The sequence below is a fragment of the Pelodiscus sinensis genome, chromosome 1, assembly GCF_049634645.1.
Source record: "Pelodiscus sinensis isolate JC-2024 chromosome 1, ASM4963464v1, whole genome shotgun sequence".
NCBI classification, from domain to species: domain Eukaryota; kingdom Metazoa; phylum Chordata; order Testudines; family Trionychidae; genus Pelodiscus; species Pelodiscus sinensis.
The window spans coordinates 47,285,001-47,312,500 of NC_134711.1; the positions used below are offsets into that span (position 1 = coordinate 47,285,001).

General features: G+C 38.0%; 1 protein-coding gene across 11 annotated transcripts in view; it reads right to left on the bottom strand.

The window, feature by feature from the left end:
* Nucleotides 1-27,500, bottom strand: part of FOXP2 (forkhead box P2) — a 669,323-nt gene that overhangs the window by 5,922 nt on the left and 635,901 nt on the right. For all 11 annotated transcript variants that reach the window (XM_006122527.4, XM_075929528.1, XM_014573351.3 and 8 more), the window contains one exon: nucleotides 27,236-27,399. In XM_006122527.4, coding sequence (XP_006122589.1) covers nucleotides 27,236-27,399 — 164 coding nt within the window. The remainder of the gene's footprint in view (nucleotides 1-27,235; nucleotides 27,400-27,500) is intronic.

Consider the following 27,500-nt stretch of genomic DNA (forward strand, 5'->3'; position numbering starts at 1 on the left):
AGGAAAACTATTGTGTCAATTTATCTTAATCGCAGGTCCACTAAAATAATCCAATCTATCAACAACCTTAAGAAGGCACCTACTGCCATTAGTCATAATGTCATGAGCTGTGTCCTAAACGAGCCTGTTTTATGTTTTCAAGAAGATCATAAGTATGTTACATTTACGAAAGGGCAAACCCTTTGCTTAAAGGAATGACACTGACATTTGAAGATGCCATTCAATCTATTTAGTGACTGAGACTTAGGGTAAGTCTACACAGCAACATTATTTTGAAATAACTAGCATTACTTTGAAATAACTTAGTGTGAATTTACACAGCAGGCATTTTTTTTGAAATAATGTCAAAATACTGTCAAGCTGGAGGACTTCTTACTTCGACTCCTGTAACCCTAACTGCATGAAGAATAAGGGAAGTCAGAGGAAGAGCGCTCTATTTCGAAATAAGTGCTCTTTAGATGTTCCCAATTTCTAAATAAACTACGCAATTGATGTAGCTCAGTTTGCATAGCTTATTTCGAGCTAAGCCCTGCTGTGTTGATGAACCCTTATTTACCAATTCACAGACACTGACAAGAAAGGGTATGTTGCCCCAAGGTTTTGTCAGTGAACAAACTTTGAAAGAAATACTAACTAATACTCAGTTGGTAAAAGACAACTGAAGTAAAAATTATTGTGTTGATGAGGACAACATTTGTATTGAAATGTGAATAGTATGTGGCATGGAAATATTTCATTAGCAGTATTACACTAAAATATTTTTGAAAATGATGATAAACATCTCATAAAGGCATTAGATCCTGCAAAGTGCTAAGCACTCTGGTACATTCTATTAAAGCACTTAAATCACAGGCTTAATTTTAAGCACCCAAAACCCATTAACTGGTCCACTCAAGTTAAACAAGTGCTTTAGGTGTTTTACTCATGTGAGCATCTGAATGGTTAAGAAATGATGGGATCAATACTGAAGTTATCAAACTGCATACTGTCTCCTGACAGCGACCACCATTCTGGTGCGTCCATTCTAAATATTGCCACTACAGTAGGCTCACTATTTGCCTTTGAATTAAAGAAGAGTAGCTTTATTATTAATGGCAGACTATAAAAATAAAGTATTAACAGAGGTGCATATTTAGAGAAAAAACTTAACAAGAAAATACATTTATGGGCTAAATTATTTTTGACGTAGATACAAAACTTGAGTTTCGTCCAAACATTATGAAGATTCATAATTTACAGAAGGAGATAGTGTTAATCTGAGACCCATTATTAAAATTTTGTATGAGTACTACATATAAAGCCAATATTTACCAACATCTATCTCACACAGGATTTTCTTACAATCAGAATGTATGTGATAGGTAGACCTTTCAATTATGACTGTTATAATGTAAAACCACTATACCAATAGCACATACCACGTGATAACCCCCGCAAAACCTCAATCCAACAAGATGAATTAAGAATGGAGTTCCATCTTAGGCTCTTTAGAGCTTGATTTTGCAATGATCTCAGCATGTCTAGGAGGTAATCAACCCCCTTATCTACCACAGTCTTGAAGAGGTGTTGGGGGGCAGGCAGTAGTTAGTAGCTTTGAAGTAGGAATAAGAGCCTCCGGAAAAGGGCGCTTTTTCCGGAGGATCGGGGCCAGTGTAGACGCTCTTTTCCGGCTTTTTTAAAAGCCGGAAAAAAGCGGCGGACATTTTTATTTAAATGCCGCGGGGGATATTTAAATCCCCCGCGCATTTCCCTACTACGACTCATGAAATTTACATGCCCCTTCCGGAAAAGGGGCCAGTGTAGACGTAGCCAATGTGCTCAAGAAGCAACATTATGACATTTTTTTTTAAGTTACAAGAATCTCATAGTAATTTTTTAATTTTGTATTGTGCAGGTCAAGTATCTGAGCGGAACAGAGTAATAAACACTCAATGATAAACACCTACAAATAGAGGTTTGTATTTAAAAAATTTCACATGGATATGCAGCACCTCTGGGTGCTGTACTGCTCCCTTTTCATAGAATCATAGAACTGGAAGGGACCTCAAGAGGTCATCGAGTCCAGTCCTCTACCCTCATGGCAGGACCAAGCACTGTCTAGATCATAATGTTTTTTTAATGTGAGTTTTAAAAATGCACATGTACTTCATAACATATTATGATTCTTCCTCTTCCTCATGGATATTATTGAATATGTTCTTTTGTAGTTTGGACAATTTCAACAATATCTGATATATGTATTATAAGGCAATGGATGGCTCATGGGATTGGGAATGGAAGACAGAAACATTCATTTTAATTAATGTTAGTGAATCAAAACTATTATAACCAGATCATGGGTCTGAGACTTACACAAAATGTTTTGGTGGTCTTTCCTTTTTTCTCACTTGTTAAAAGGACAAATAATAGCAACTACTGGCATAATTAACACCCTTGCTGGTAGTCAAAGCAGAAAGAACAAGAAATTCATAAACTGTGAAGAATAACTACCCTCTCAACCTCAGAAGTTATTCACAAATTCACAATTTTTGCTTGCTTTTAAAATGCAAAACAAAACTTACCAATTTACTAAGATTTGAACATCAACTACTGATTGCCTATAATTATTTATCTTGAGGATTTTCATTGCAAACATTACACATGAGAAATAAATGCTTATTCCACGAAGCAAGCATATTTAATAAGTATGAGAATGGTATTTTGTATTCTGAATCTGGTATGAAAACATATTATTTTGTTCACAGCATATACAGTCACCATTGTAAAGAATGGGAATATGCTGTGAAAGTATTCACAATGGAAAGTGAATTCACAAATTGTTACCAGATTGTTGAAATATGAACTCTGAAGAAGGCTTTGATCCTACAGCTTGTCAAAGACTCTTATAATGTCATGAATAACCACATTACTGAAACCAGGCCTAACAATATTTCATAGTTTATTAAGTTCATACACCTGGCTGCCCATTATTTAATCAAGAACTTGTATTAGGTGAGACTATTATTATTATTGTTCTAAAAATACAAATAAGTGAACAGGAGAGGTCATCTGCCTCAAATGGATGAATCCACTGTTAAGACAGGAGAATTGACATTCCAATGGCTTGAACTAGTAATTGCTAAACTCAGCACACACTCATCTTCCTGTCATATTTCACAGACTACAGAGCTTCTTCCATTTCTGTGACTACCCACTTATCAGTATGGAGCCACTACAGAGATCTTAAGCTTTCTTCTCTATATGTCTCCCAGATATACTAGAAAGTGCACCCTTTCTTTTGGATAATGGGCTGCTACAGCTTTCAGACTCCCTAATATTGATCATATCTTGGTGGACAGTACATTGAGGAACAAGCATGGTAAATTATACATAACTGCAGAAACTAGGGCCCAGATAGGCAATGGTAGCCAAAACATGCAAAGAATGCTTGAAGGTTGTTGAGGGCAGATGGAGGAGAGGAAGATAACTGGCAGCTGAAGGGCTGTCTTATGTGTGTGTGTGTGTGGGGGGGGGGGGATTATGGGGAAGGGTTTAGGTGATTATAAAAACAGGAATGAATCATATGAAGTAGCTTCTGAAATTACAGAGACCAAGAAAGTTTGTAATTCCCATGTGAACTGTACCTGTCTCTGGAGGTTTGTCCAAGATAGCCTGGTCCTACCTTGGTAACACCTGTTCAAATATCTGATACAATAATGAAAAGGCAGTGATTTCAGAACAAATGGTCCATTCAACTTTTAAACACTAGTATATGTGTGCTGTTGTTGACAAAAAAGAACCAGATTCTACAGCCACATATAAGAAGTCTAAACTAAATGTAGTTGAGTTGGTGACAATGAAGAGAAAAGATAGCTGATCCAATATTTTCAATTATGGATAGCATATTTTCTACAGAGGTTTCAAGTCAAGTCAGTTTGAATGTAAGGGGATACGCCTTTTAGCACAATAGCACATGGAGAAGCAGGCAAAAAGGGCTGGCATGATTATCTGTGGGGACTAGTTTGACTATATGGAGTGGGTGCAGAGCCTCTTTATACATACACCAGGTGGCACACAAAAAATGAGAAAAAACAAATCCAAATCCACCATAAAACTTTAACTATAACCATGTTCCACCATATTGACATCATTAACATGCTCAAAATTGTGAAAACAGCCATTAGCCCACTGGGCATGATACATGAGCATATCTCTATATTTTACACTGCAGCATGTACATTGCAGACTTTGTTACCGCGTTTGATTTAAAATGGACGTATGTAGTTCAACATTATTTGTATATGTCATCAGGAACATTTTACTTATACAAAACAAATGTATGTACATAGATATTTTTAATATAATTTGGACTTGTAATCATTATTGTTTTAATATGTAATAAAATTAATTGTTTAAATCTCCAGTACATGAGAATAGAGCCTGGAGCAGGGCCAATAATAAAGCTTAGGGTCACATGCAGGGGAACTGACTGCCCACACCTCTTGTCAGCCCTGCAGGCCAATAAGAACAAATAGCTTCAGTAAACTAGGGGTGGATGATGTTAATGGAAATGAATGTGCTCATGCAGGCTCTAAATAGAAAATATCACTTCCTTTGAAAAAAAAAAAACGGAAGTCAGAAGCCTTTTCTAACACTCTAGCTATGTACTAATATATCCCGACCACTGTTGGGAAGATCTCTGTTACAAGTATAAAAAAATTGAATTAACACAACCATTTCCATCTTCTTCTTTCTCAGCTTGCAGAAGAAATAATTTGCTTTGCATTTGTATTTGCTATAATCTTTATAACATTCTTAGAGGAATAAGCTCCATAGTTTTGGTCTGGTTCCTTTGAAAGTTCTCCTTCCAGTGCCCAAAAGCATGACTGGTCTGGTGAAACAATATTGTAGAAAGCATTGTGGGAGGCCATGGAGTGGCAAGCAGTCTCCCATTGAGACAATTCCATGGAGACTACTGACTATGAGAAGGAAGAGCTAGAATTTGGCTCTCCATTCAATGGTCAGCAGCAATGCTGGTTATGGAGTACAGTAAAACTCCAATAGTCCGGCACCCAATAGTACGGCACTCCTGATAGTCCAGTATCAAAATGGCAAGTGAGTGAGCTTCCGCAAAAAATGAGTCACAAGGCAGCAGCGGTAGCAGCTGAACCGAGCGAAACCAGAAGAGATTGAGCCAGTCTGCCACTGGCATTGTGTGACGCTGGACAGCTCTGTTTCTGGAGCTGCCTTTTGTATATTTTCACCCATCGCTGTATACAGTAGTAATGGAGTCAAAGGTGAATGCAGGTGCAAGTGATAGCGGTAAAAAAAGTGTAAAAAAGAAGCATGTAACACTGACATTGAACCAGAAATTAGAGATTATAAAGATGCTAGAAAGAGGCATAAATCGGAACATTATCACGAGTGAATTTAACATTGGATCTTCGACAAATCTATGACAAAGAAACAGATAGATAAGTTGTGAGTGTTTGTTGCTGAAAGTGAAGCGCCTACTAAATGTACCGAGGTACGGCAAACTCTGAAAAGCCCTAAGATGGCGCAGTTGGATATGGCTTTACGTGGTTTAGTGCAAAGTGTTCTGAAGGTAAGCCCATTACTGGGCCAGTGCTCACAGAAAAAGCAAAACAGTTTCAAAGTGAAATGAACATTAATGAATCATGTGTCTTTTCAGAAGGTTGGTTGCATAATTTTAAGTACCGGCATGGGATCCGTAAGTTAGATATCAGTGGTGAGCAAAAGTCTGCAGATCATGTAGCTGCTGAGGAGTATAGCGCTATTTTTGAGTAGTTGGTGGAGGAACGCGGTTTGTCGCCTTCTCAATATACAATGCCGATGAAACTGGACTCTTATGTTGTTGTTTGCCGAACTCTACTCTGGTTGGTGGTGGTGAAAAGGCTGCTCATGGCTTCAAAATGAACAAAGACCGCATTACAGTTCTGGTATGCGCAAATGCGTCCGGCACGCATAAGCTTAAGCTTTTTGTTGTAGGGAAGTAAAAAAAGCCTAGGGCGTTTAAAACTCTTATGAGTTTGCCAGTGATTTATGAGGCACAGGGGAATGCTTGGATGACAGTAGAAATCTTTAAGGACTGTTTTTTAAATTATTTTGTGCCCGCAGTTAAGGAGAATTTTAAAAGGGGAGGAGGGTTACCGGAGGATAGTAAATCCGTTCTTTTGCTCGATAACTGTCGAGCACAGCACATCCGCCCACTTCGGAGCTTGTTAGTGGAAATATTTTTGCTACATATTTGCCAGTGAATGTGACGTCTTTGATCCAGTCTATGGATCAAGGCGTGATACAGAACTTTAAATGTTTCTACAGGGGGTCTTTTGTCCAAAAGCTGGCAAACTCAGACTGTAGTGTTTCTGAATTTCAATTTGATTTCAACCTTAAGGACGCTGTGTATGCGGCTGCTTTGGCTTGGAAAGAAGTAAAGAGGATACTGAACACAAAAATGGTGGAGGAAACTTTGGCCTAGCATCATGTTTTGTGATGATTCTTCCAATGAGGAGGAATTTTGTGGCTTTAATGTTAGGCCTAAGTGCATTCGTGACGTACAAGAAATAGATACGTTCCAAATTAGCATGCCCCTTCCGAAGAAGGGGCCAGTGTAGACGTAGCCAATAACTTTTATACCAAGAAGTCATAGTCCTTTAAGCAAGCTGATCTCAGGGATATATTTGCAAGGGCACGGAAGATAGTTCAGCCTTTGTCTTCACCACCACTACTACAGTCTATTGTTGTCAACGCTCCCATGGAAGCAGAGGAGGATATTGATAACCCAGATGATGAAGCACTGGTTTCATCAGATGATGAGTAGTTGTGCAGCATGGCAAATTAAACAAAATTATAGATTTAAGTTTCAGTGTTTTATTTAAGTTCATGGTTTTTTTAGTGTTTAAGTGAATAATTGACAGACTGTATTAGTGTTGAAGTGTATATACAGTAGTACCTGCTGAAAGTCCTGCATATCCAATTATCCAGCACCACCTACGTCCCAAAGGTGCCGGATTATCAGAAGTCTACTGTACTCAGATGATGTGCTCACAGGGACTTCTGAAGTCAAGCAGATGGCCTGCAGCATTTCCTACAAGCTGAAGATTTGTGTATGCGCATGAATATGTGTGTTACTCTTCCTAAATATAAGTTGCAATAATCAAGTTTAGAAGTCACAAAAGAGATGCAATCTTCTGGACTGTTGCAGAAGGAAGCAATCTTTATTACCTTCACCTGATAGCACTGACTTATGTGACAAAAGGTTACGTATGGTCTGAATGCAGATGACCTAGATGGTGAGGAATGTTCTAGCAGGGGACAAGCTATGGACAGCATGACTTTAGCCTTGCTTGGGTTCAGATTTAGCCAGTTGCTCTTCATCCAAAGGCTGACTTCAACAAGGAATTCAGAGGACTGGAAGATTACGCTGTTTATCATTAGATGTTCTAAAGTGTAGAATTGGGCATCACTTGTGAACTGCTGACTAACCAAATTTCTCAGTGGATTCATACTAAAAGTTAAATAAAATGAAGAACAGGTATAAAATTTGGGGGATTCTGCAGATGATAACTTTAGAAGGAACAGAAATTTGACCATTGGGACACTGATTTGGACTGAGAGAAAAGCCTGAGTCATTTCAAGGAGTTTCCATTAAACTTTGCAGTTTCTTGAAAGCAAGACAGGAGTAATTGTCATGCAGGAAACATAAGGACAAGCTAAATTAACAAAAACTAGCTCCTCTCTCAAATTCTCTCCTGTCTGTTCACCAGGAAAGATCTACTATGGAAGAGCTCTGTGTAGTTTGTCTCTACACAGAGACAATAAAAGATATTGTCCAATAAAAGATATTACCTCTCTCACCAGAAAAGAGTCTAATAATGAACCATTTGGAGAGTTATACCATCCAAAAGACCAGATTATATTTAAAGGACAACCACAGCCAGTTAGGCTCTGAGCTCTAAGATGCTCTTGTGGCTTTATCTGGCTGGGTTGAGAAAAGAATCCAAAGTCTAGAGATTTCCAGAATCAAGCTCCTACAAATTCTTTCCAAATGCTGCTTTCCCTCACATGGAGGAAGGTAAAGGAAGTTGCTGGGCTTTGTACCCCAGCTGGAACTTACTGGACCTGGAAGGCATGACATACCCTCTGTAGCTTTGGCTGTAGTGCGCTGTGTAGTCTAATTAAAATATTTCAAATATAGTTCAAATAAAAATGGTTGAAGACATAATGCCAGAATGTGCCTAAAATAATACAGCATATGTGCCAACTGCTAATTTTGCTAGAGCTACACAGCCAAAATCACAATAGTATTAGAAAAATAAGTACAGTAAAACAAAAACCTAAAATAAGAGCTACTGTGTTCATCTGTAAGTAAAAAAAAAAGAGAGAGAGAGAGAGAGATTGAAATCAGGCGCAAATCATTATTACAAATCAGATCTCCATTATCATTACTTCTCCTATTCTCTCTCTCTCCCACACAAAATTACATCTCCAGATGTAAAATGTTGGTTAAAATGCCAGCAAAATTCTAGATACGCACAGTTTAATGGTGACATTTTTTTAAAATAAAGCCAAAGTTTTAAGATGTCATTTTCTGTTATGTTAATATAACATAAAACACGTTAGAAGGTTTGCAGAATTAAGTACCTCTAGGCAACCTTAACTCTGCCCCCACCTAAAGTTATGAGACAGTGTTACCGAAAATTATGAGACAGCTCCATGTCTGCATCTTAAATATTCTACAATAATCAAATGAGCCACATACTTCCAATAAACTGTATCATAATAGATGTAGCTCTGTATTGTAACACCCACTTCTGCATATTTACTACATTTAGGGTGACCAGAAAGCATGAAAAATAAGGACAGGACTGGGGAGGGGAGGATAGGTACCTATATAAAGAAAAAAAAGCCCTGAATATTAGGACTGTTCCTAAAAAATCAGGACACTATGGCATTTGTCCATATGTTGGGAAAGGGAAGGAAGTACTCCAAATATTAAGTGAGCAAAAAAAAAAAAAAAGTTTTGTAATGGCACTCCATAAACTCATATAATCCACAAATCTCCTTTTCCTTTCAACAGTATGAATCTCCTTCCCTGCTCCTATGGACAGATCAAAGTACCATCACTGTTAAAGAAAATGCTGCCATGTAAAAATGTTGTTGCCTGCTTCATGCAGGGAAAGAATGAAGATTCTATAGCTACTGGTTTCCTCAGAATAAGGTGAAGTACGTGTGAAGATTTTACTGCTCACTGTCTGCCTCCACTATGCAAGGAGCTGAATTATATCATCACATTCTCCTCTTGGCTAAAGGTTAAAGATGCCATCATCAGAGAAGCACAGGTCTTTAATGGAGGCTTCTCTCAGTGGGCGTTCCACACTGCTTTTTCTGAAGGATCCCCATTGTGCTGGGCTGAAATGAGCAAGAGCAATCTCTTTTTCCTCCAAGAGAGGTTTGAAGCCTGAAGCCTCCTGGGCATTCAGAAATGCATTTCAGTGACATTTCAATCACTCCTCCCCACACATTCAGTTATAAAAGGGAGGAGTGGGGAGTGGCGCTAGGTCCAGGGATGGAGGAAGAGATGTAATGGTTTCTCTTAGGGCTGTCAAGCAATTAAAAATGTTAACCACAGTTAATTGTACTGTTAAATAATAGAATACCATTTATTTAAATATTTTGCATGTTTTCTATATTTTCAAATGTATTGATTTCAATTACAACATGGTGTGCAATGCTAATATTTACTTTTGATTACAAACATTTACAGTGTAAAAAACAAAAAAAATAGTATTTTTCAATTCATCTCATACAAGTACTCTAGTGCAAACATTTTATCATGAAAGATGAACTTAGAAAAGTAGAATTATGTACGAAAACAACTGCATTCAAAAATAGATCAATGTAAATCTTTAATGGCTACAAGTCCACTCAGTCCTACTTCTTGCTCAGCCAGTCAGTCATTCAGACAGACAAGTTTGTTTACATTTGCTGCAGATATTGCTATCTGTTTCTTGTTTATACTGTAACCTGAAAATGAGAACAGGCCCTTTGATGGCACTTTTCTAGCTAGCACTACAACATATTTATGTGCCAGATATATAACAATTTGTATGTCCTTTCATAGGATGAGTTGAGGATGCTTTGCAAACAACAGCAGCAACCTACTTCTTCAGATGAAAGAAACTTCTAAAATTAGTTCTGACAAAAAAGATCTCTGTGGAACAAATCACAAAGCCCATCATGATCAAAATACACATGACTGGCCATTTATATAGGCTCCTCACCAGCTAATCAACATTAAAAAAATAGCTGAATGCACTGAGTCCCACTCTATTATCAACAGACTCTGAATTAATATCCAAACTTAAACCATTCCTGGAATTTGGCTTCATAGGCAACTCAAAAACAGATAGACAATATAAAATTCAAGCAGTCCTTCCTTCCTCTTTGAGCTTGGCTGGCTCGAAGGTTCAACTTCAGGACATCCTCCAGTTTTTCTGTCTCTAGAGAGACACTCCCACTTCACTTATATCCCAGGAGGAATGAATGAGCAGTATGTACCAGAGAAAAATCAGCAGAATTTCAGCAGTATTATGCAATAGTCTAATGCCTGATGTCACTTAGGTAAACAGAAGAGTGCCACAAGTTTGCTATAAGGAATTTTGCACCTTGCTTTGGCAAATCAAAGGATTAGGTTAAAGCCTGGATCAGCTAATTTGATGCAGAATTCTAGCATGACTTCAGCCAGAAAAAGCCAGTACAGGTTGAACCACTCTAGTCTGGCACCCTCAGCACCTGACCAGTACCAAATCAGAGAATTTGTTAAACCACAAGAGGTCAATATTGCCTAGCAGCATTACCAACACTTGCACTGCTTATTGTAGGGAGATGTTTAGGGATACATTAAAGCTAAATAACAGCACAGAACACTGAGAGCCAGGACTGTAAACAAACTGGGACCCTGGGAAATTTGGCCACACCCATGATAAGTGGACATCCAGCTGACTAAAATCATGCTTGGCCACGGATGTTGTCAGATCAGAGACGGCTGGACTAGAGAAGCTCAACCAGAATATGTGATAATGTACCTGTTGGGGGAAAGGGTGGATATTGATAAAGTGCTTGTCATCCACTGAACATTTAAGCTGAAGTGATCAAATGTAGGATATTATTGTAATGAAATAAATATGACACAAACAATAGGGAGTGTGCTGAAATGGAACAAATGATGACCAAGAAGGCAGCTTATTATTAGAAATCCCAAGAGAAAGGGATAGAAAGGAATTACTATTTCATCTTTATCCTCTATATCTTTAGAAAAATATATTACTACTTAATACATAGCATAGAATATTCAAATATTGTGCTTCTAGAGGCTAAACCTTTATGAAATTACTTAAGAAACCTACTGGATAACAGGCATTCCCAAATATCCCTACTATGAAAGGAAATATATTTTCCAATTTGTGTCACATAGATTAAAAAATCCAGATTTATAGTATCACTGATTTAGAAAGCTGAACATGTGACCTGAAATGTTAAATTGTCATATTAAAAGATTTCAAGTCTGGGAGGAGTCCTTGCTTTTTCTGGAACAAGAGAACTTAATTAAATGGAATGGTGAAAAAAAGAGATGGTGGACTACCATAACAAAATCTAGATGGAAACTAGAAGGCCTCAGGGGATATCTGAAAAAAGAAAACCAAAGAAATGAAGATACATTTTTAGATTGGAAGCCCTAGATCCACTGAAGTCAATAGCAAAACTCCTCTTGACTTAGGGCACATCTACACAGTGGAGATATTTTGGGATACTGGCAGTATCCCGAAATAGCTACCCCACGTCTTTTGAACATGCCCACTATTTTGAGATAGGTGCTGTGTGGATGCACCCTTAGAGCCAGGGAGCCTACTAGTGATTCAGTACTTTGCTAAACTACCTAGGAATGAAGAGAACAAAGTAGGATAAAGATACGACACAGAAATTAAACTAAATTAATTACAATAGACATCACGAGAGGGGGAGACAGCTAATCCAGATGCTTTCTCTTTTTGATAATACCTTTAAAAATGCCCAATGGGTAATTGAGGAAACTACAGGGATATAAGTTTTAGTTTGCTAAAACTAAAGGTACATCTACATGGAATACTTATTCAGAAATAAGCTACTTTGGAAGAAATACTCTGAAATAGTTTATTTTGAAATAGCACATCTTCACTACAGGGAAGCCTCAAAATTAGTCTGAGGCAGGCTTCCCTAATGTGGACGTGATACCTCAATTTAGAGCCCCAGGAAGCACTGGCGAGTAATTATTTTGAATGGCCCTGGGGAGGAGCTATTTTGAAATAGCAGCAGGGGGGCATCCACATTACTGCTATTCTGAAATAGCTATTTTGGAATAGGCATTAATCTTTGTGGAATGAGGTTTACAGAAGTCAGAATAAGCCATCTTTTGTTTCAAAGGTATTTCAAAATAGCGGAATTGCTGTGTAGATATTCGCATTGTTATTTTGGAATAATGGCCATTATTCCGAAATAATGCTGCTGTGTAGACGCACCCTAAGAAAAATAGCTGAAATAATAGCTATACAATGTCTAGATGAGCAGGATATTAGAGGGACAGGCTAAGTAATTTTTTTAAAGAATAATTTTCTCTCTCCAATTAGAATTATTTAGAGGCAGAAACAAATATTTATTTAGGCCTTCAATAAACCTTTGATAATAGCTGCTGAAGAGGGGCTAAGTAAAAAATTCTAGGGTAAGAAACAAAGTTATATCGTGGATTACAGTTAAGCAACAGAAAACAAAGACCAGGAATAAAACAGTCAATTCTCATCATGGAAAGAGATTAACAGTGAGGATATCCTAAGGTTCTCTATACAGGAAACTCCAGTGTTATGACGGCCCAACTTGTGACCCCCCCACACTTATGACCATTTTGTAAGCGCGGAAGGGACCAAACCCCCCAACTTACATCCTTAGCCCACATTTACGATGGCACACAGCAACCTATCGTTATGTGTAACCCTGTATTTTGAGGCCATCGTGTGGCCCGCCCACCATTCATATAAGCTAAAGTAGCCTCAGAACTGCTCTAATATACACTTTATTTCAAATGTCCCTTAGGAATTGTTTTGGCAGCCTAGAGTAGTCAGAGCCCAGCATATTCTGACTTTGTCCCCATTATCTCTGAGATATTCATCAGGGAAACTCCTAATGTCCTGCGGGACTCCACCAACAATATTGCTGTTTCACGCCATTGGGCAGTGTAAAGAGGTTGCAATAGAAACCAGAGTCTCAACCTTTAGCTCCTCAGTTCCAGCGAATGCCATTATCTGTTATAATGGAAATTTCAAAATAAGTCACTCTGTCCTACAATGAACACTCTGTCCTACATGCTTTGCTTCTGCTTTTTGCATATATTCATATCAAATATAGATCTCTGCTTCCGATCTTCTTGCTTATCGCTTAACTGTAACACATGTTCTGCTGTCTCAACTTTATATTTCAATACTGTCACTTACAAAAGTTTCACAAATATTCCAAGCTTTCAGGTTTGTTTGTTATTATTTATTAACTGTAGGGCAGCTCCCACAGCCACTGGAGCCCTTACAATGATTTACTGACAACTTCTTTAGTCCTAGAGTAAATTTCTATACATATATCTATGGCCCACAACCATAAGAAAATAAAATGGCGATTAGGATGCCATAAGTATACTTTATTATGATTTATATGAAAATAAACCTTTAACTCTAGTTGGGCATGATGCTATGCAATACAGTCAAAACCACAAAACAAGGTTGCTGTCTCAAGGACTTTACAATCTTAAACTGGACCTAAATCAACAGGGTGTGGACAGGACTGAGAGACACAAAAGGTCATTTATTGTATCTGTACGGTACTTAGCCCAATGGGTCCCAACCAGGTTGTGGCTTTTAAGCACGCCCTCCTATAGAAATGTTTAATAATATTATTATTAACAAGAGAAGGAGGGGAAAATTAGCAGCAGCATAGTTATGTATTGTGAACAATGTGCTGGCAAATTGGATACCAAGTATTTCAATCCTAGCATAAGACATGAATTTTGAGAAGTGACTTGAAGGGGGAAGCTTGCAATAGTGAACCATTTTTGTCAACATTTCCAGCATAAATTCATTTTCTATAATTTATAACTCAGTCTCCAATATTTTATATATGATATCCATGTTCTGTTCCAGATGAGCAATCAGGGGGTTAAGTAACATGAAGTTTATGACTGGAATCAGTGGAAACATTTCTAATGCAACACTTTTCTGTCAGAAAATGCTGAAACATCACTTAAATATTGTGCAGGACCATATTGATTTTGTGGAAATATTTGATAGGAAATCATCAAAATTCCTCACTTCAGAAAGGTAATAATGTTGAATTTCTTTGTTTCAAAAAGACTGGAACATTCTATTTAGATTTTTATGTTATAGTTTACAAAATAATATCAAACATAAATGATAACCTGATAACGGTGGAACACAACCTTCTGATAAAGTTGTTTCAAACTTTTCCACACATTTTGGATAATTTTGACATTTCAACTTTTCTTTTGATTCAGAATCAGAACACAAAGTTCAAAAAGTTAGAATTTCCTACAGAAGGTAAATTCCATTTTCCAAGCAGCTCTACTTATGACATTAAGACTTCAGAAAAATGGTTGGCACTTAACATAACTCTGGTCTCCATTTCATTGTTGTATGGGTAAAATTTGAGACTGAGACCTGATCTAAAACTTTCAAAATTCATCTTGGCTCTATCAATGGCTTTTTAAATTTAGGTGCATCAAAAATTCCATCTTCCCTTCTTTCTATCCTATTTTGCACCATCGTCCACATTTATGCGGCAGTGACAATGATAATAAGGTGGTTAATGCTTATAAAATGATTTGAAGAATTAAAGTGTGTTAAATATTAACCCTTACATTTTTAAAGGACAGAATGTGGAGAACTGGAGCTACCAAGGGGAATTCTGGCTAACTAAGGAGTTCAGCAAGTATTGTAAAACATACTTCCAAAAGCTGGAGCCAGGTAGCTCTACTGGCTAGTGTAATACTGGAGACTAGCTCTGTCCTCAACCTGACATCTAATGAGTAGAAACAGAAAGAAGCAACTGTGCTCTTAAATAGAACTGTGCATAGAATCTGATATTCAATATATAATTTCTGGTAGGGATAGAATGTATTCAAAATTAAAAGTAAAAACACTTAAAAACATTTACGAACATAAGAACATTATATGGACAGAGCTGCAAGGCTTCCCTAAGAGGCCAGCTGGAGAAGTATTTCTTATATCATCAGTAACCAATTTTATTGTAAATAAAGTAAGAGAAAAGCCCAGCCCAACAAGCATAGGTAAGTGTCTCAAGAACCTCAACAGACAACCCTATTACTATTCTAAAATATTTGTTGCTTTTGTTTACAAGTAGGGGCATAAATAAAATAAAGCTTATATAAACACATTGCCTTTCAGGACACTGCACAGTTAAATAATGAAAAATAATTATTTAGTTTGTATGTTTTTTGAGGCACATAGGCTGTTCTTTTTTATTTTTTGTTCTGAGTTTGTACCTGGTACAGTATGGCTCTGACCCCACAACAGGGCTGTATAATAATAAATAATAAATACTTAAATAATTGATAATAATAATACTTTTAAAAATGAGTAGAAGGACAGAAAAGTAAGAAGTAAACCAAAACTAAAAAAACCCAGATTTTCAGCTATTTTTTATGAATAGCAGGAGATTGGCCAACTGTTCCAGAAGATAGACAGGAGACGCTGGATGCCACTTTATTTCTAAATGTCATGAAGTACACAGCAGATAAAAGTGTATCTTGCAGGTAATTCCACATTCATTGACACATTTCTGAGGGAAGCCCTCCCCTATACCTGCCAAGCCAATCTGCTATCAGGACTTTGCCACTCCCTGAATGACAATTCATGGGATCCACAAAAGGGGGGGGGGGCGGGGAGGGAGGTGAGGGAGACTCATTGCCATACCTATCATAGGAGCCCCAACCTCCCCCTTTCCAGAGAAACCTAGGATGATGGGAAATCTTCTGCACAAGCAAAACACATCACAGGGAACAGGTATTCAAGAAGGACATAGATAACACATTCAGGCTGCATCTAGACTGGCGTGATTTTGCGCAAATACTTTTAATGGAATAGTATTTGCGCAAGAGAGCGTCTATACTGGCATATGCCTTTGTGCAAAAGCATCCGTGCCAGTGTAGACGTTCTCTTGTATAAGAAAGCTCCAATGGCTATTAACATTGCTGTCTACACTGCACAAGAGGGCGCAAGAGGGCTTATCCCTGAGCGGGAGCGTCAGAGTATTTGCGCAAGAACCACTGATTTTGTACATTACAAAGTCAGTGTTCTTACGCAAATACTCGCAGCCGGTGTAGACAGGTGGCAAGATTTTGCGCAAAAGTGGCTGCTTTTGCACAAAATCATGCCAGTCTAGACGCAGCCTTACACAGTAACTGGGACATAAAAAAGCATGAACAAAGTTTTCAGCAGAGGTGTCTGAAGATGCCAAAGTTATAGTGTGAATAATGTAAAAATATGAAAAGAGAAAAATATGTATAAAATAGAATGAAGATATGGAGAGAGATTTTGAGAAGAATTGAGCTGGGGAATATTGTCATATTCCAAGAGAAACATTTGTGAAATATCCCAAAGGATACTTTTTGGCAACTGCTCTTCTACCTTGAGTGTTTTCTCATACAGAGAATTGATTAGATCTATTCTGTTACCCCTTCTGTTCAAATGTATTTGAGGATGCTGGACAGATTTGATAAAACATGGGCTCACAGTCTCCACAAAATCTGTACTGGTTTGGTGTAGTGGAATGAGTGACTCAGTGTCTATGTGAACTTGGAGCTGGAAAAAGGCTGTGGTACAGAACAACCGTTAAAAAAAGCTGAAGTATATTCTTTTTACAGTTCAAACTGAGAGAACACACCAGGCATCTGCATTATGTGTTTGTAATACACAAGTTGCTTGAAATCCTGGGCTGTTTTTGAAAGTTAAGAGCACTTTTTTCCTTTTGCACTTTCAACTAAGTTTGTGAATTCTCCTTTTGGGTACAGCCTGACCACAGTTGTCCATGCTTTTGTCAATTTGAGATTGGTTACTTTAATATGTTCTGCACATATGGGATTGCACTCATATGAGAGTAGTCTACTCTATAAACTTATTACAGAATTAAAACTGTTCCTGAAAGTTTTCAACTTTTTATAATTTGTCAAGTGCTTAGAATTAGACATTAAACATGAAAAAAATATAGTTATCCATGTAATATTTGATGGTCTAGATTTTCAGTTGGACTTCAGTATGCTTTGGAGGGGTGAAAACGTGCAACTATATTAAGTGTTAGTACAGATATTAGCAATTGTATGGCCAGCAAATGACCAGTGACATGGCTTACATATGCAAAAAGGCACAGTGACTGCTTCAAAGACTGATTATTGTAACATGATCTGAAACATCAGCAAAAGTGGTAGACTTAAATGGTATGAACACAGTAAGATGGAATACCGCACGTAATGGATTTGCCTGATAATTTCAAATACTTGGTGGTGGGAGACAGAACCACTGCAATTTTGAATGCTCACAGACAAGTCTTGTATTTGAATATTATGAAGTTAAAGGTCAACCACAAACTTTAAGATTCTATAAATTCTTTAGGTGGTACACTTTCAATTTCAAACTAAAATTAACTATAAAGGAAAAAAATACAATAGTCTATTGTCATAAAGTGTATTTACCCATTATTTTCCAACCTTTTACTAGGCTAATGGTTAAGAATGTGAAATGAAATTTTCAATAGGCATTAATATTTTATGCTATGAAGCGAAACAGTTCTGATGAGTAGGATATCCTGAGATCTGCACTGCATATACCTTCACTGGCTCAATTACACGTTTCTCACCTATTTAATAAAGCTTGACATATCTCTATTAATTGAAGTGTTGCCATAGTTTATTTCCTTACACTCTCTATCAAGCTTCTTACAGTGAATAAGACACTTGCATCAGAGAGGTCTACTGGAACAGAGCAAACCTCCAATGTAAATGTAGGTGGATCATCAGATGGGACAATGCAATGATATAAAAATGGAAAGACAGGGGACTGGAATATTGTAAAGTTAAAGAAACAAGGGAATGAAAGTGATTGAAACTGGAATGATAGGTAACCTACTGTAAAAGGTGTGAAAGCATAACAGTAGGGGACTGGAATAATCAGATATGGGAACGACCTAACAATGGAATGCTTTCAAACTGAAGCACCTCAAAAGTGAAATGATCTTAGAGCAGAATAATCACATTTGCCTCTGGGAATAAAATTTAAAGGTTAAAAAAGTTTGAAGAACTAAAACTTTGAGGTTTATGCAGATGGAACTCAAAAAAGAAAGGATTCAATCTGAGCAAAAGTGGGAAAGTTAAAAGGGGTGGGGTGGGGATTAATGGCAGAATACAAAGGGGAAAGGTTAACTGAAATCATGCATAGCTTAAACACCTCTCATTTCATAGGGCGCAACTGGAGGAGGCAGAAAGCTGACTTTATGCGATATGTTCATATTTCTAATATAATTCAGCTTCAATCCCTGTACTAGTTCATTACAGCAAATTTTCTTCCTCTTTCCTCACAGGGCCTAAATATAACCTTCCTAGCAAAGAGAAATAAAAGGATTTGGGGGTTTGCAAGTGTGTGTAAATAATTTCAATCCTAAAATTAAATAGGTAGAGTGAAAGCTTTGTTATGTGGCACTAATGGGGGTTGCTGGTTAATTGAATGTGCAGATCTGACTCCTGGCAGCTAGAGGCAGGCTAAGGGAGAAGTAGGCACCTGATGATGTCAGCCCAGCAGTGCCAGCTGTCAGAAGCCCCACAATGGCTGGCTAGACATATGGGAGTCAGGGGCACGCGCCGGAAGATGCAGCAGTACTGTGGTTGAGGACAATGCCAGTTAATAAAGTTTTCTGTTTAACAGAGTACTAGACAACAAAATGATCACTCTAGAATGTTAAATGCAAACAGTAGCATACTGGACTGCCTATATTAATACACTTTTTCAGAATACTGGATATTTGTTTGCTATTCTGTAATTTTAAGATCAATGAGAGATTCAACTTCTAGGAACTCCTACTGATATTAAACCCATTAAGCTCCAACGGTCTGGATTTGTTCTTAAGAAGAAGACTATTTTCATAAGTGAATTGAGGCTGTTAGTTCAATGGGATTTCTTAATCATCAGTAGAATTTACATTTTCATGGTGCTTTAATGGAAAGGGTGGTAAAGGAAGTGATGATAATTCCCTCATACTTGATAGAATACTTACTTTCCCATCCTTGTTTGCTGTTAACTTTCTGCCTTAATTTTAGGAATGGCATAATTGCTCATTATTATCTATTGAGGAACAGCATTTTTTCAATCTTTCCATTTTTCATAGAAACCTGGTAACTAATTTGTTTTTCTAAAACCACTATGGACAACTTTACAATAAGAAATGTTCCCTCTTCTCTCAAATTTACACCATAAGGTGGAATTTATTTTGACATCATACGTAAGTACACATGACAACAAATGTACTAAGATTTCTAACTTGCAGTGAATCATGCCAGTGTAGCAAGACATAAAGTCACAGATGTGTGTCCAATCAAGTGGAAAAACACAAGAACAGCAACTCTGTTCTATTGCTCCTTGCTAGGCATTACTAAACAGTCAATACCAGTTCTGGTGGAAGTAGAGGAAGTAAGAGTATGAGGTTGTTTAAGAAAAGAACCCACCGATCAATTAAGGCTTCATTAGCTCTAAAAGGACTTTCAAATCCATCCAGATTTCAGTAGGAGGATTGTTGTACATGTTATAAAGGATGTACTGTCGGGTTAGGGGGAAATTGAGGATCATAGTGGTTCTGACAATGATGTACATATGACTTCCTCTGTAGCATGGGGTACAGATCACAGCTAGAGGATTCTCTGCATCTTGGGGTCTTCAAAGTATTTGAAGGCTTCAATATCTGAGATATAGGTGAGAGGATTATTCTAGGAGGGGTGGGTGAGATTTTGTGGCCTGCACTGTGCAGGGGGTCAGACTAGATGATCATAATGGTCCCTTCTGACCTTAAAGTCTATGAGTCTATGAGTCTATGACTTCCAATACCTGAGCTATTCTTTTCAATTAATTAAAATAAAAAAGCAAGTTTCTAGCTCTCATGGTTGTGAAGAAAAGTTTGGAAATGTGACTCAAGTTTAATCTAAAAGCTCAAAACCCAAAACCAAATGAAAAAAAAAAATCTCATTAATTTTGGCTTGACATATGTTTTTAAATCCTTGGAGTTGATAATAGTGAATATGCAAATAATTAAGTAATAAAAGTATTACATATGTATGTATTATATTCTTTTCTTGTCTAGTTTGTGTGTTAGTTGATTCAAAATGATCTATGTTACTTCATCTTCTGGCAAATAATAAATGCAGGCAGAAAATAATACCAATAGAATTATTTGCACAAAAATCTGCCTTGCCTATGTTTCATATTCCATCCAATGCACTCTGCTTTAGTGATAGGAAAACATTGCAGTGGTGACTAGACACATGACTTCTCCATGCTTCATAATCCACCTGAGGCACGAATAGCAGTTGATTATTGCATGTCCTGACCATTGTTATTACTTGCCTCACATATTATGAAAAGTTTAAATATACAGGCAGTCCCTGGGTTACGTACAAGATAGGGACTGTAGGTTTGTTCTTAAGTTGAATCTGTATGTAAGTCGGAACTGGCGTCCAGATTCAGCCGCTGCTGAAACTGATCAGTTTCAACCGCGGCTGAATCTGGACGCCAGTTCTAACTTACATACAGATTCAACTTAAGAAACCCAGGCGTCCCCAAGTCAGCTGCTGCTGAAACTGATCAGCAGCTGATTCCAGGAAGCCTGGGCAGAGCAACTCTGCCTCGGGCTTCCTGTAGTCAGCCGCTGGTCAGTTTCAGCAGCGGCTGACTTGGGGACGCCTGGGGCAGAGCAGCTGGGGTACTGCTGGGTTGCTCCAGTAGCACGGCTCCTCGGCGCTACTGGAGCAACCCAGCAGCATCCCAGCTGCTCTGCCTCAGGCATCCTGATTCAGCCGCTGCTGAAACTGACCAGCAGCGGCAGAGCAGCTGGGGTGCTGCCGGGTTGGTCCGGATCGGCGCTGCGGGACCAACCTGGCAGCCCCCAGCTGCTCTACCCCAGTGGTAGGCAAGAAAAGCCTGGTCTGCTGGGGGGGGGGGGGAGGCACTAGCTGCACCCCCACCCCCCAGCAGAACAGGGAGATGGGGGTGGCGGGACCGCCCAAGTCCTCCACGGCTTTGCTCCGTCTCCCTGGTCTGCTGACCTGGGAGACGCAGAGCAAAGCCACAGAGCACGCGGGCAGTGGGACAGTACAGGTGCGCCGCGGCTGTCCCACTGCTGGCATGCTCCGAGGCTTTGCTCCCCATCTCCCTGTTCTTCTGGTCAGACCGGGGAGATGGGGAGCAAAGCCACAGAGCACGCGGGCAGTGGGACAGTCCAGGCGTGCTTGGGCTGTCCCGCTGGGGGGTGCTCCAAGGCTTTGCTCCCCATCTCCCTGCAGACCAGGGAGACGGGGAGCAGCTTTTCTCGCCCCGGAGGACGGAGGCGGTGGACCACGGCGCATCTGGGCGTCCCGCCGCTCCCATCCTCCGGGACAAGAAAAGCCCCGTTCGTAACTGCGGATTCGACATAAGTCGGATCCGTGTAACTCGGGGACTGCCTGTAATAAATTCCCTGAAATTCACCTAATTTTAATTCCAGTTATTCTGGATTTGTATTTCACCACAGCAAGCATACATACATGTTCTGAATCTCTCCTCAATTATATTAGTGAGAGTAAGGGAGAGAATTCAGTAAAAGGAAAGACAAGTATTTCATACACAATGGAGCAGTTTCGGCAGGAGATTCTGTGGCACCCATTCCTTAGAATACCATATAGCCTGGTGGTTATGCCACTCACCTCGGAAGGGAGAATGCCTGCATTCAAATTCCAGCTCCAGAGCAATCACATCCATTTTGTGACTCTACCCTGAACTTTTTTCTGACTGAAACTATTCAGGAAATTAATTTCAAATTAGATTTAAACTACATTTTTTGGAGAATAAACTATTTGTGTGAAAAAAATCACACACCTCTAGTTCTGAGGCCCTTGATGAGGGATGGATTCCATTGAAACCAGTTGTGATCTGACTGAGCACAGCTTTCTGCCCTTGTGGCGAGCTGGGCCACAGAGTGAAATTTTCTCCTACTGGATTCAATGGGAATTTTGCCACTGACTTAAAGGGCACTAGGGGATACCTCCTCCGTCTTTTCTGCTACTCAGTACAGCGATTGTATGTGTTATACCAGGAACTGTTTTTTAAATGTTGTTTAATAAGTCTGTAGCTAAATGCCTCAGCTAATTAAGTAGATGCCTCTGTTATATTTATTTGTCCACCCATAGTGGCTAGGGCAATGGCAATATGTTTACAAATGTGAATTTTCTTTAACTATTGTATGGAAATGTTCCAGAGTTGTCGCAGAGAATTTTGTATTTTAAAATCAATACAGAGTCAGAATAATAGCAAAGTTGGTGGTCTTTATATCAATATTTTGTCCATTTACAAGGACTTTCAAAAATTTCAGGGATAATTAAAATGTAATTGTTATACATAAAATTGCCTTTTAATTTACTCTTGTTAAAAGACTGGTAACTTCCCCTTTCCATTTTTCCACTACTATGCTTTACTCCTTTAAAAAGGGTACGTCTAGACTACCGCGTTTTGTCGACGGAAGTTTTGTCGACAGATACTGTCGACAAAACTTCCGTCGACAATTTGCGTCCAGACACATGGAGTTCTGTCGACAAAGCAAGCCGCTTTGTCGACAGAACTCCGTAGTCTGGACGCAACGTTACAGGCAATAACACCTTCTGTCGACAGAATTCTGTCGACAGAAGGTGTTTTGCCTCGTAAAATGAGGTATACCAGCGTCAACAAAACCGCGGAGTTCTGTCAACGTTATGTCGACAGAACTCCGCGGTAGTGTAGACGCTGGTATTGTTTTGTCGACAAAAGTCCACTTTTGTCGACAAAACTAGGTAGTCTAGACACACCCTAAATGTCAAAATATATTTTATAGATAATACATGAAATGCATATACTACCAGGACAGATATTCTTCACAGAGAGGAGAATATCAGTATTATATATAGTATGTCCAACGAATACACACAGTGTATACATTTGTGATAAACTGTGGGGCTATATGATATCTCTAACTATTGAAAACCTTGACCAACTCATCTGTTCTCTGCCCACTAATCCACATCCTCCTGGACTTAATCTAAAATTTAAACTGTTAAGCAAGTCCAAAGAGTTGTCATTTGTTGTTAAATAAACCTACCATAGAAATATTTACTCTTTTTCCCTGCAAATTACCTTGGCTCGAAGCCCAAGAAAAGCAAAAGTTAGTCCTTAGTCAGCGATAGCTTTTTAATATATAAAAAGGTCAAAAATTTGAAGTCCATTGCCTTGCATCCCTGAAAATCTGAAACTTGTTGATCTTGGGTCTACAATCAGAATAATTTCACATTTGGGAAGATAAGGAAGGAACACTTCTTCAGCATGTGTATTTAGATAAACAAGTTAATTATTTAAAATATTAGAGGCATCTGAAATTCTTCTAGAAGAGCACACACATTCACAGAGAGTATTTTCAAAATATGTTATAGTATATAAAAGATTTATGGAGATTGGGTTTGAAGCTAAATTAGTCTAGAGATTGGATTCAATGCCACTGAAATTTGGTAAATTGCAGTCATGAGATACTGGCCCCAATTAATGGAAATCTTGCAGGTAAGATCAGCTCTTTTCAAGGGATTTATAATCTTTCACTGGTCCACAAGGAAAAACTATGGTGGTCATAACTTTTGAGTTGCTTCAGGGAACTAAATAATCTTAGCTCAGCGCTTGCAATGTTTTCTTAGGTATTCTCTTTGCTTAAGAAGCATAGGGAATTCTGTAAATATCAAAATTATATTATCTCATTATCTAAGGCAAAATTGGCAAGTATGACACACTAGTTTTGGATCTGCTCAAAACCAAGTTGAAGGAGCAAGTTAAGAGCCAAAGAAGTGAATAGATTCTACATTCCCTAATACTGTATACATAAGTAATTACAAACTACAAAGAATACATTTGTCTGCAAATATATGCATACCCAAAGTATGCAAACAATGGCCGATGAATTTAAACCTGGCACTCTTTTATTGTGTTTATAACACGGTTAATTTGGATATTAAAACAATTAATATCAATCTACAAAAAATAAAGAGATCCACTATGGTATATTTATTTGCTACAACTGCAAGATATAACAGATAAACATACTTATAGATGCAAATAATTGGATGCTCTTGGTAGTAAGATAGAAATTGCTATTTTCTCAAGTATCCAGCATTTTCTAAAACAGTTGCATACTGTATCAAATTATGTATGATGTGTGAGCTTTAAAATTTCCTTTAGCCTTCTCTTGTTCTCTTTTTTCAATCTTTTAATTCTTTCTTGGTTCTCCTGGATGTCTTGTCCTCCTATTTTCTGTCCCCTGATTCTCTTAACTAATGTCTGCCCACTCTGCATCAACAGGAAACGCTGTTAATTCAATCAGCGGAGATGAGACACAGTGCTTGGAAGGCGAGGGGGAAAGGCAAGAGGGTGTGCTTGGTAAGGAATAAGTGATCCCTTTTCCAAGGATGGTCTGCCTCCAGTTGAATGGCCGAGAGACTAGCTAGGCTGATTGGCTTTTGTCTTCTCTCCTCTCTCTTGTCTATTTAAATTCTCCTTGGACTTTTCTCTTGTGCCATTAGCTGCTGCCAAATAACTTTGGCCGATGACACAAGAAGAAAGGAGACACGTGGGGTCGGGGATGTGATAATACTAATTTCTAGTGCTCCCAGTACCCAGTATTCAATGGACTAAAAAGACCTGATCCCAGAAGTACATGGGGCATGGGATTATTCTGGCAGACCTTGCACCTTTAGGAAAAAGGGAGATATGAAGTTTGTGTAGACTGATTATATGGACTGGTTATATGGCAGGAGCTATTTAAGCCCACACTGGACTGTGTTAAATGTCTGATATTTGTGTGGGATAGCATACATCACTCCTCTCCAGTGTTACATAATTAAATTTGTGACCTGTTGCTGAAATCCATCCCTGTATCTTTCATTAGCCTGCATGCTCTGAACAATGGGCAGAAGTAGACTTTCCAAAAAGTTACTGTGGATAGTCCTGATGCAGCCTCCAGAGCTCAAGATTTGATCCTCTTATCTCCATTAAACAAATTAATTAATTTTGAGCAGGTAGTGTTTAGAGCCATAATTCAAAGTATTTTTTTTTTTGCCTTTTTATATTCAAACGGCAGCTACGGTATGCAATATTTTTGCCATGGCGATAGCTAAACAACATAGTCATGTCCATTCACCCACAGATATGAAGTTACTTTTCTGTAGTGTACATGCAGACTTTACACAATATATGCAAACACATCTGTCAAATGGTTACAAACCAACTCTAATAGCAAATGTAATTCTTTTCTGTAAAATAGCTGTTTTTAACACACAATATCTAACTCTTGTTTGCTCTTTAAAGTTTTATTGTCTTGGCATTTCATATAGGAAGAGAGCATTAGCATACTCAGGAGAACTGCTAAGAGTAAAAGGCCTCAAGCTACCTACTGCATGGTTAATAGCATAAAACATGGGATATAAAAACTTTTGTCTGATTGCTCACTTTACTTGTTTTAGAGTAGTGTTACTCTCAAGAGCATATATTCATGTTCTTCTTCTTCTAGTTTTATTACTTCTTTTGTATTATTTAATACATTTAAAGACACTTCTAAAAGACAAATTTTTCCATTTTGAAACAGTAATGGTTTGGAACTTGATAAAACACGCTAATGTTCATAGTGGTTTTTCCCCTCTCAAAGGTGATGCAGTACATGTGTAATGAAGTAATTAGCTACATAGTAAATAAACATGTCTACATGATTATGAATAGATATCTATATACAGTACCTAGCAAGATAAAACCTACCCCAGCGAATATTTTACTCTATTAAAGGGCAAATAATAAGGTAGCTTAAAGTCAGAGTATAATCTAAATTACTAATGTAGCTAAACAGCACTACATTAGAAATTAAAACGAACTTGAAAATGGGAAAAAGAAAACAAATAAAAAAGGGAAATCATGTCAGCTATTTTAAATACAGGAAGAATTGAAAACATAACTATATATTCCAGTATACATTTTTAAAATCATCCTATGGTGAACTTAAATCTAAGTCTATTTACATATCATATTCCTAATTATTATATAAATAACATGGGAAAATGTACCTTCAAGGTACATGTTTTACTATTTAGTAAACAAAAACTGCTACATTTGACACCACAGATTAAGGCCAGGCATTTCTAAAGCTTCATACTCATTTCTGAAATCCACAATACATCAATTTTTAATACTTCCACTCTCTCAGCTCCATTAAAAAGATGGTAGGGGAAAGATTTTAGAGTAATTAATGATATAGTTAGCTGCTAAATATTAATAGGAATCGTAGTCTTGCATAAAATATAACATATAAACCTTGCCAATACAGACGCACCAGTAATTAAAGTTGAATATGTAATTACACTGATTTATAAGACAGGCAAAAAGTTACATTTTACTAGCGTCTATGTAAACTGTAGGTAACAGTTAAACTTTGCATTTTACGGTTGATAGAAATAGGCAACATTTCCACTATAGTTCATAAATGGGTTAGAGACTTATAGTTAAAATTACAACTAATTCCAACATGAAAATTCTTACTGTACCTTATAGATAGAGCTGTGTCAATGACCACACACATACAAATATACCTTTCCACAGAAAGCACCTCTACTATCCTTGGTAGTGAGGAAAAATGGTACTGAATAATATTGATACAGCAGGTACTGAAAACATGGTACCTACGAGAAAGTGGGTCCCAGTATCCATTTTAATATTTAGTTTTCAAGTGTACAATTTCAGCTTTTACTTACCTGTGTATAAAAGTACTTTTGAGTAATATGGAGTTTCAAAAAAATGCATATTTTTTACTAAAACTCTGCTAACCACTCACTTACATGTGAGGCTGAGGAGAGCAGCCCGGACTGCTATTTCCATTACTGTCAATGTGATCCAGTGAACCATTGAGATCTTCATGGACTGCCTGCAGTAAGCCACTGGATGCGTTATTTATCAATCCTGGATTACTAAGCAAAGGTAAACTACTCTCTGCCAGTGCAGCCTAGCAAAATAAATAAGATATAGAATTCTTAGCCCATTCATCCACAAAACAGTTTTCAAATGTATACACACATGCACACATGCACAAAGAACTCCATTTTA